The sequence below is a fragment of the Hydra viridissima genome, unplaced genomic scaffold (assembly GCF_058129835.1).
Source record: "Hydra viridissima isolate aposymbiotic clone 2 unplaced genomic scaffold, HvirCarnegie_v1 scaffold_4, whole genome shotgun sequence".
Lineage (NCBI taxonomy): Eukaryota > Metazoa > Cnidaria > Hydrozoa > Anthoathecata > Hydridae > Hydra > Hydra viridissima.
Window position 1 is genome coordinate 14,895,203 of NW_028324303.1, and position 10,790 is coordinate 14,905,992.

A 10,790-nucleotide genomic window follows, 5' to 3' on the forward strand; every position below is an offset into this window, starting at 1 on the left:
CCCAATGTGTAGATTATACCAGAGTTTTGCATTGTGGTTGGATGAGTCTCGTTTACATGACTCAAACTTATATTTGGGATCCTTACCAGAAGTTTACAAGTGTGACCTACTTGTAAAGATTTTTAATGGAAATAAGGTTGATATGTATATTAAATTTAAGTAGCACATAATATATAGTTTTTTAGAGTTATATTTATATGTAGTTATATAGATAACACTGCTGAACAAGATTTTTTGCTACTGCAATTAAATTTACTGATTCTCATAGATATCAGCATGCTGATTTCTTATCTTTTTTTTTCTAGCATATCAGAATAAAAAGGTATTCCCTGGTAAAAATTTGCCTGTGTGCTATAATTTCTAAAGTTCTAGTGGTTCTTTTTGTTGTGTTGATTTTGTTGGTTAGATTTTTTTTCGAGTTGTTTTAGATAAATATTGATAGATGAGGTTTTCAGGGCTGATAACTATGTTTCGAGTTAGTTCAAAACATGATGGAGGTTTATTGAAAAATGGGATGTTGCATGTCTTTGAAAATGCATTTCTTACATTTACACTTGTCCTTCTTTTCAGATAACTTAGTAGCTGTAAGCGATGAACATGGTAAATGATTTCACTATGAAACCAGCACAATGGAGGAGAGATAGTAGGAGTGCTTTACTTCCAGTCTGATGGGGGATTATTGTTGGTTTTTTTTTTTTTTCAAAAAGAAACAGGTCCAATCACAAGCGCAAAAGGAATTTCATGAAGCATTTCTAAGTGCATCTTCATAGTTGTATAATACACAATACATGATACTAACTAAATTGTGACGTCTACATGATGGATAGCATTCACTACAGTTTGGGTCTATTGTTTTTAGTTGAAATACACCTTAATTTTTCTTTGAGCAATAGTATGTTATCTTTCTAAAACATTGGGCTAAAACTTTAGATTCTGAAGAAGAAAAAAACTTTTAGATTTGAAATCAGCATAGTCAATTTAGTCAAGAACGCATAAATATGTCGGAGTAGCACATAACTTTTATTTGTGTTTTTTAACTTCGGAGCAGTGTGGTTATTAAGTTTTATGTTATGCATAATAATGAGTATGTATAATACAGAAAGGAAAAATGTATCTTTTTTCTATTTTGGTCATTACTTAGGACTTGTGGTTAGAGTTTGTTGATAAAGAGATAATTCAAAAGGAATTGCAAATGAGTTTCTCATCTTGGCGTAATACAATATATGATCCCTGTAAAACTTTGAATACAGCTGAAATTATTAATGATGTTCTCATGCAATCTGACGGTATATATTTTACAATTGTTATTATTGTTTATAGTAATTATTATTTTATCAAAAAACATATTAAATGTTGTGGCATGTTAAATATTGAAGTATGATGTAAACATAGTTTTGATAATATTAGTCTTTCAGCGAATTGTTAAAAGGCTAACAAGAGAGACGAAGCCACTTCCACCACTGCAAATAGTTAAACCTTCATCCCCTATTAAAGAGGTCACTCAACACCTCCTTCTAATAGAACCCCAACTCATGCAAGATATATATCATGACATAGGATTGATTGTTCAGTTATCAAAATCTTCTGCATCTCTTGCAGCGAATCATTTAGGCATGGATTGTAGTTATCTGGAATTAGTCCCAGACTTATATGAAATGGTCGTTCGAAAGGTAACTGTAGGTATACCTTGTGATGGTCAAAGGAGAAAGAAGAAGGGAGGATGTACTTCTCCTGCTCAAGCTGTTATTCAAGTAAATATAGATTAATTCATAGATCGCTTCATGACGTGCGCGTATATACGCGTGTAATTATCTAAAATATACAATTTGTTTTAATCTTTTTAACTTTGTTTTGATTAGTACGATGAATTGCAGTTACGTGAACAAATACTGGGTATTCTTGAAGATAATCGAGCGGCTTGCAATAAGTTGCTCCAGCTAAGCATATCTCAAATTAATGAAAATCTTTGTAAAGCAGTTGTTCGTCTAGAATGTGTTATTGAAATACTGTCAGACAGTGTCAGTTCTCCAAATGAAATAAAACATCAAGAATTTATTGATAGTGCTGGAAGGTTGTTCTATTCGCTTGCTCAGTTAGTTGACACCGATATTAAAAGATCATCCCCAGCTATACAATTTTTCTCTTCTGCATTAGAAAATCTTGGAAAGGTATCGTGTTTTTGCAAACTTTACTTTTAAAAAAAGTCGTGTACAGCCGGCTGTAATAAACTTTCTTTTTTTCTTCTAGACTTTTATTACAAATAATCCAAAAGAACAGCATTCACTATTAAATACAATTTTGGGAAAGCAAGACTTAGTAGCATATTTAGGCCATCATTTTCGCCCAATAGCAGATGTTCACAACTTCACGGCTTTGTATTCAAACCTTGTCACGCACATAAATGCTGACTGTTTCACTACGGTGTTTGTTTTACTTTCAAAATTTGATATAAACGCATGGCTAGATTGTTCTCCTCCGGCTTCTGAAAGATCGACGATGGTTATGATCATGATGATGGGATTAAAAAATCTTGGTGCTCATCCCAACAGTGAAGCAGCTGTTGTTTTTGAAATCCTTCGTAAACAAATAGCTATTTTGTTAAGTTCGGGTTTCAGCAGTTACTACAGTAAGATACTGGTTGAGCTGCTGAATCTTTCTTCCACTACATCAGTTTCTGCTCTCTTTTGGAGTGATTTTTTAGGGTTCGTTCAATACTCTATTGCCCAAGGGAGTTTATCAACTGAACAACTCAAAGAATCTGTGCATTATTTAATAAGTTACTTTCAAGATAAAACCAACGCGGTTAATTGTCATTTAGACGGTTTTTACGATAGTTGGAGTATGTATATTGAGTCTTTAAGTTTACTCTTTAAAACCCTACTCACCACTGTTATCAATGACTCTTTTAAAAATGGCGGTGACTTAGAGCGGTTGATCAAAAACAATTGGGATATTTGTTGCTCATTATATCAGCCTTGGTTAGTACCCCAGTCTAAAGGAAAGATTTGGTCGCTGCTTCGAACAGATTTAGTTCTTTTAATGATCAAATCTTTTACCGAGTGCATACAGCTTTTAGCTGTTCCTAGCAAAAACGGTTACTGTTCTGTTCTTAATTACATATGGAATTTTTATTACCAAGCCGTTGCGCCCAACGTCACAGAAAAACAGTCGTTGGATTTATTCCATAGTATTCTTATTTCCTTGCCATGGTTTCAGATGTATCCAAGTCTTGAAGAGCTCAATCAAATTTTACAGGTATGTTTTTTGCAGGTACAAAAAAATGAATGTTTTGAATTTTGCAGGTATGTATTTTGCAGGTACAAAAAATTTTATAAATCAGTTTTGAATTTTATAAATGCCTTTGTAATTTTGCATCAAAAAAATTCAATGGAAAATTTTTTGGTTTTTTTAGTCGCACATTAGTTACCCAGCTGCTTTTCCGTTCTTTGTTGAGTTGTTTTTCAAGATCAATTTGAAAAATGTAGTTTCGAGTTTTGCTGTTCTTGAGAGCCCCAATGCCATTGGTCAATTCCATCAAATTTTGTTGAACATCTTTGTTGTTATGGCAACAAATCAAGAAGTAGCTTTCAACTTCATTAAAATCAAAGGAGTTTTTCAGGACGCAAAAGAATTTTATTGGAATTTTATGGTTCTTGAACAAACCGCTCGCTCTTGTCAATGGTTTGCGGAGACAGCAGACTCATCATCTGTTTTAGATCATGAATCTTTAACTTGGAGCATGATCAGCTTGCTTGAAGTTGTGTGCGGATACCATTCTGAAGATAAACAATTTCCGTCTGATGAGTTCATTATTGCAAAACGTAATATTTTTATTCAAGTGATAGTGACACTCATTTCCAGGTGCTCTTTAAATATGACACCAACATTGGTAAACTACAAGTTTGTAATTACCAGGTTGCTTTCTTCGATCGAATCGACATTAGTTTACAATGTCCATGAAAATACGCAAATGCGTGAAATCGTTACACATTGCTCGACCGCCTTTCATTTGTTGAACTCTATATCTTCATCGGAAGTGTTTTCTGTTATAAAAGAGACGATTCAAAGTTATTTGCATGGAACAAAAAGCCAGTTACTTGTCTTGTCTTTAATATCAGCTGCTTCTCGATCGATCGCCTCGCAGGAGCATTTAGTTGCTGTTCTTGAGATGTCTATTGAAAATTACTTTTCAAAGTTTTTTGGTGATAAAGTTCAAAACCATTGGCTGCAGATTTATCAGACGTTTATCACGCCTGAACTTAACACAGAAGAATTTTTAAAAGAAGGATTAAAGCAAAGTGCATTTTTGACACTATATACATATAATCTTCATTTGATTTCGCAGGCTCAAAGCTTCGGCGAGTATTTAATTATGTTAGGTCGTATTGTTCAATGGTGCGGTAAACCTCCTTCGTCAACAGACTGTGAAGCAAAGTTTTTGTTGCTATGGCTACAGTTATTCGATGTTGTGCGATTGATTGAACCACGCGTTCTTCATAAAAATCAACAACAGCAACTCAAAAAGCAGTTTAGTTTGTTGAGTATTATTTGCCAATCAAATAGCGAAGAAAAAATCTTTTCAGGTGTACTTGGCGTGTTGGGAGTTGGAAGAAAAAGTACATTAAGTAAAGAGTAAGCGTTTGTTTTTTTTATGGAGGAAAAGAGGGGGTAATTTTAGCTATTTAAGGGTAACTTTTTTTTTTTTTTAATGAAAGGAGAGGTAACTCTTCATATATTAATTTTTAAAACACTTAAAAATTATGTATTTTGTTTTAGATTTCGACTAAGTGCAAAAGCTGTTCATTTATTCTTAGTAAATAAAACGATTTCTCAAAATGATGTAAATCATGGTATGGCTGGCCGCACTCCCTCGGATACTGAAAAAGCTTTTGCTTCTTTTTACGGTACTAATCATTAGTAGATTATTGTGCGTGTCTTTTAAGAAACTTATTTTCAGTTTAGGGTTATCAACTAAGTTTGTTTTTTGTTTTTTTTTACCTTTAAAAAAAGGTTTACTAAAGAACAAGACATATGAAGATTTTCAAGATCAAATCCAGTGGATTTTACATTTCGTTTCCAATCCATTAACTACTATCGAGGACGGTTGTTCATTAGTTGCATATTTATGTCAACATTTCTTTACGAAGTACGGTTACACCGTTGCGGCAATTACTTAAAAGCATATATGAATATAAGAGTTTTTTACATGAAGTTTTAAGTAAATATCAACATTTCTTTTGCTATTATAGTTTTCGGTTAAAAAATTAACAAAAAAATAAAGTAACTAATAAATTAGCAAAAAATTAAGTAACTGACAAGTTTTACTAGGTCTGTTTTTATTTGAACTGTTGACACATTTTATAGAAAACTTTTGTATTTCTTTTAATTTTTTTGTCGTCATTAATTTAGAAGTAAAATTACTCAATTTGTTAATTTTTTACGTCTGACGTATTCTTTTTTTTTTTTTTTTTTTTTTTTTTTTTTTTTTTTTTTTTTTTTTTTTTTCTCACTTTTTAAACTAAAATCAATACCAGATTTTCGAAGCGTTGTTTTTAATGTTTGTTATTAAAGAAAAATGAAATGAATAAAATCAATTTTTTAAAACTTTTTTTAAAATTTAATTAAATATAAAATTGAAAAAAAAAAAAAAAAATTAAAATTTTTTAAAAAACTTTTTTTTTTTTTTTAATTATATTAACTGAACCTGTTATCTCTCAAACGACTGCCAGAAGATTAAATGACCTGTAAAAGGCAAATTCACTCTTACAATAAAGGTTGGTGAAAATCGCATTATGTCTTTATATACAACATGCATTAATACAACAAGTTTTACACATCTTATTAAGTTCTAAGTAAGTTCTTAGATAAAACATCACATTTAAGAACACATTTTATAGTTTGTCTTTCGTCTTGTTTTGTTTTTTGTTATTTAACATAAAACAGGTCTAAAGAGTTAATTTTCGTGTAAATCGATGTTATATTTTTTGATAATAATGAAGATAGACAATTTTTTCAAAAACATAGACATGCATGAAGATTCTTTTGTTTAGTTTTTATTCAAAGATTCAAAAACGATACAAGAGACTTAAGTTAGTATTTTTGGCGTAAGCATCGCAGTTTGTTTTTTCGATTTTTTAATAACGATTAAAATAAAAATTTCTGTATAAGTTGTTCAAAAGAACTTTAATTTTAAATGATATGTATATTTAGACATACAAGTTTACAGGGTTTCAGAAAAAAATTGCATTACCTCGCAAAGCTTATGTTATTATGTTTCAAGACATTGCGCAGAGCTGCTATTCGATTAAAAAAGGTTCTAAAATGTCTGCTACGTATTGTTGAGAAGTCAGACGTCCACCATCAACAATATAAAGCTCTGCGCGAGCTGTTAAAGATATTCCGCCCCATACCATTAATGAGCTGCCTCCATATAAAGTGGTTTCTGGAATGTTACAAGCGAAATACCTTTCATTTGGTCTTCTGCACACTCTTGGGCGGCAATCAATACAAGGCAAAACCTTGACTCATCTTTAAATAAGACCTGTCCCCAATTATGTATTTCCCAATTCGTATGCCTCCTTGCAAAAGCCAATCTGTTTCTTCGGTGGTCTACAGAGAATCTGGGACCAGTAGCTTCTGTCCGAGATGGTAAATTTAAAACACGGTCTTCTTCTTATGGTATCTTGACTAACAGCAGTTCCATGAACCTCAACAAGTTGTATTTGGAGACTTCGTGCAGTAGTGAACCATTCTCTCAATACTCGAAGCAATAAAAATCGGTTCTCCTCGGCATTTGTAGTTCAAAGTCTGCCTTGGCCAAATTGTTTAACGTGATGATTGGTCTCTACAAACTTTTGTAGAACCCTAACGACTGTTAAATGAGACACTCCAAATCTTCTACCAAGTGGGCAATTTGTTAATCCTCATTGGATAAAGTAGTAATTGCAACACATTGTTGCTCAAGTGACAGTTATCTTTTCTACTGTTAAAAAAATTTAAAACCAATACATACAGTAGCGTGCAAAAGTTTACAAACAGCTAAATTTTTCAAGTTTTTTTATCATAATTTTTTGACTTTTCATTGAAAATAAATGAAATTTTCAACAATTTTTCCTATAATGTGATTATATACTATAAATTACTCAAAAAAATGATAACTTGTAACGGAAGGGAGAATTCAGATTTTATTGAAAACATAATCGTGCAAAAGTTTATAAACAACTGAAAAAAAGTTCAAAAAAGAGGTACTATTTCTAATTCCTTCACAATATTTCATCACATCACATTAGCATTTTTCTGAATAGCCTCTAGGTTTTATTATTGCTTAACAATAACAATGTATAGAGTCAACTAAGTTGATCAGGATATCTATGGGGATAGTTGGTCGGTTTTTCGCCTTTCAATCGACAATCGAAATATTCCCAAAGATTTTCTGTTGGATTTAAATTTGGGTTTTGAGAAGGCCAGTCCGAAATAATAGTTTTTTTTAAATTGAAAAATTTTTTGATAGAATTTGCACGGTGCTTTAGATCATTGTCTTGCTGGAAAGTCCAACCACGAAGTATTTTTTCCTTTTCATGTGGCAGTATAACATTCTTGATTAATTTTAGACATAATTGATGCATCAACTTTCATGTATTTTGTTATAATCGATGCATTGATTTACTTTCAGTCTTGATTCTATTGATCCACTTCATCGCATCTAAATATAATCTATGCGATGAAGTGGACCATTAGAATCACGGCTGAAAGATCCCAAACCATTATTTGCCCTCACCAGGTTTAACTGTTGGCATTTGATACTTAGGAGCAACTCTTTCAATTTCGGACGTCTTATGTACTTAATACCATTGCTACCAAATATACAAAACTTTGATTCGTCATTGGATAGGATCATTTGCATTGGACTTTTGAAGTCCAATCCATATGATCTTTTGCAAGTTTCATATGGGCTGAGCGATTATTCAATAATATTAAGGGTTTCTTGGCAGGTCGATGACCAAACAAATTTATTGACGAAGGCGACATTTTGTAGTATCTACGCCGCACTTAACAGCATATTTATTGCCCAAAATACTTTTTAATTCGACAGCACTTTTTTGGGGAGCTTGTTTTGATTTTCTTACCAAAGATCTGTCTTGACTAGCGATTGCAATCCCGGGATCCCGGCTTTTTTTTATGATCCCGCAATCCCGGTATTGTCTAACATCAATCCTGGGATTCCCTACAAGATCGAACAAAACAAAGCGTAATGAAAAAATACATAAAAATAACAACAATTTTGCGTATCAATAAAATGATTTTTATTGAGTATAAAATTATAAAAAGTATTGCATTTTCAGTTTAATAGTAAATACGATATCGAAAAGGATTGATTTAGAGAAAAACAAAAGTGAAAATCTTCGCACTATGTCATGTTGGTTTGCATATACACTATCTAAAAATTAAATACGATCTGATTTAAATAATAGATTTGTAAGTATAAAAAATATTGTTATAATATGCTTGCTTGCGATATCCACACTTTGTACCATTATATATATTACGGTTTATATTTATTTTATAATAATTCGTTATGTAATACAAATTTACGTTGTTTCTAAAAACTTAATTACGTAAACACTTTTAAAATATTCGCGTTAAATTAGTTAGATTTTTTAATACCTTAGTTACAATTGTTAATAATTTATAATAGCTTATTTACTGTTGTCAGTTTTTTCAAACTTAAAAAAAAAGCGCGTTTCTTATAAGGTAGAATCTTAAAATTAAAAATTAAATCAGCACGTCGTAAGTGGGTTTTACAATCAAAAGTAACTCAGCTGTTTGGAAATATTTTCTACGGGATGAAAAAGGCCAAACAGCGATGTGTAAATTGCCAAACTGCAAGAAGATTTTAAAAATTGGTGGTGGCTTAACAAAAGGACTTCATACACACATGTTGTCGGTGCATAATGTGAAGGTCGAAATTCCAACCCAACCTAATATGACCGGAGAATGAACACCAAACAAATCACCAAAAAAGAAATCTAAACCACTAACAGAATACTTTTCGGTTTATGAAAGGGAAGATAAAACACTTTGTGCTACACTTGGTCGTTTAACGGCGTCTGACGGGCTTTCATTTAATGTGGTTTGTTCTTGAACAGACTTACGTGCCGCTTAAACAGCTATGGGATGAACGCTGAACCGATATGAGTGGACTTCTGCAATACCTGCATAACGGTCGAAGCCCCGTTGAAGTCGATGAAGACATAATTACTGTGCCTTCTTCATTTAAATGTCGAAAACTTTCGGTAGAATTGCTGGAAAAATTAAATGCTTCCAATCCTACTCTAGTAAGAGCATCAGTTGAGTCTGACATGCTGGATTTGATTGAGGAACCTGAAATGGTACCTGAGTCTTAAAGTAATACTTTAAGTATTGAAGAGGAACTTGATAGTGTTATTAAAGAAGGACAATCACCAATACAACCAATTAGACATGAAACATTGTCATCAAAAATTTAAAAAGAATTGACACTATTTGAAAATGGGGGTACACGTGGCAATTATTTAGAAATCGTTTATTCTTTTCTAATGACCGTGAAACCGACAAGTGTCGAGGCTGAGCGGGAATTTTCTTCCGCTGGACTGTTCAATACAAAAATTCGTAACCGCTTGGGCGATGAAACTTTGGACGCGTTATGCTTTCTGAAGTCGCATTTCGAAGCAAAAAAAAACATAATATATCTCCTTATTTCTAACATAATTTTTTAACATTAATTAACATGTAAAATTTAAATAATATGTTAAATTAAATTCATTCAATAAATATATTTTTAGTTAAATGTACTGTTTTTATTCTACTTAATACTATATAGATGTTGTATTCTTTTTCTATCCCGGGATTGATGTTTTTTAATCCCGAAATCCCGGGATTGCAATCCCTTGTCTTGACGTTCTGTAGTTATCTTTGGCCTGCCTGAACGATGCTTGTTTTCAAGTGACTTTTGGATTCTATATCTCTTAACTAGCACGCTACTTGTTGATTTAGCCATATCATAAAGCTCAGAAATTTGCTTAAAAGAACTTTCTTCTCTACAGCACGTATTAAATTTTCCTTTTCTCTTGACGATTACTTTGATATTCCCATTATTTTTTAAACTCAAGTAAAGTTAAATATTATATCCAATAAACTAATTTTAATATAAATGGATTTTTCTTTAAGAAATTTCTTAATGGGCTATGGAATTGGTTATAAACTTTTTCACGGTTATGAACTTCAATAGTTTGAATTTCTTCCTTCCATTACAAGTTATCATTTTTTTTTAATAAATCATACTATATAATCACATTATAGCAATAATTATTAAAAATTCCATTCGTTTTTAGTCAAAAAGTTATGGCGGAAAAACTTGAAAAATTTAGCTGTTTACAAACTTTTGCACGCTACTGTACGTATTTCGTATTAATTTTCGTACTCCGTCATTAACTTTGTTGTCCGCCCAACCCTAAATAGATTCGATTGGATTCAAATCTGGTGTTCGAACTGATCGTGGGGTTAAGCTAATTTTTTTCAATTCTTTGACAGTAATGATAGAATCCTAGTCTTTTTTGGAATGCGAGCATTTACTTCGACCACTGTTTAGGATGGTTGCTGACACCAAACTGTTGCTCGTCAGCCACATGTAGCTCTTTGTCTACTTTAATTCGACTTTTACAAGAGTGAGAGAACAATTTTTTAGTCTCAAATTCCGAAAACTATATAGATAATGGAAACCTATGCAAAAAAGTGAATTTAAAACCGCATCC

At 32.0% G+C, this 10,790-nt stretch overlaps 1 protein-coding gene and 1 long non-coding RNA gene across 3 annotated transcripts in view; both read left to right on the top strand.

Annotated features, from left to right (window-relative positions):
• LOC145183575 (ectopic P granules protein 5 homolog) overlaps positions 1 to 5,440 on the top strand; it is a 33,020-nt gene extending 27,580 nt beyond the window's left edge. For both annotated transcript variants that reach the window (XM_090083754.1, XM_090083755.1), the window contains 8 exons: positions 13 to 136; positions 1,142 to 1,286; positions 1,408 to 1,751; positions 1,860 to 2,168; positions 2,248 to 3,255; positions 3,413 to 4,632; positions 4,777 to 4,904; positions 5,011 to 5,440. In XM_090083754.1, coding sequence (XP_089939880.1) covers positions 13 to 136; positions 1,142 to 1,286; positions 1,408 to 1,751; positions 1,860 to 2,168; positions 2,248 to 3,255; positions 3,413 to 4,632; positions 4,777 to 4,904; positions 5,011 to 5,177 — 3,445 coding nt within the window. In that variant the 3' untranslated portion in view covers positions 5,178 to 5,440. The remainder of the gene's footprint in view (positions 1 to 12; positions 137 to 1,141; positions 1,287 to 1,407; positions 1,752 to 1,859; positions 2,169 to 2,247; positions 3,256 to 3,412; positions 4,633 to 4,776; positions 4,905 to 5,010) is intronic.
• Positions 5,441 to 5,670: 230 nt separating this feature from the next.
• LOC149890065 (uncharacterized) lies at positions 5,671 to 6,350 on the top strand. The gene is made up of 3 exons (XR_016451399.1): positions 5,671 to 5,774; positions 6,051 to 6,089; positions 6,211 to 6,350. It is a non-coding gene; the product is annotated as an uncharacterized LOC149890065 (long non-coding RNA).
• The last annotated feature ends 4,440 nt before the right edge of the window (positions 6,351 to 10,790 follow it).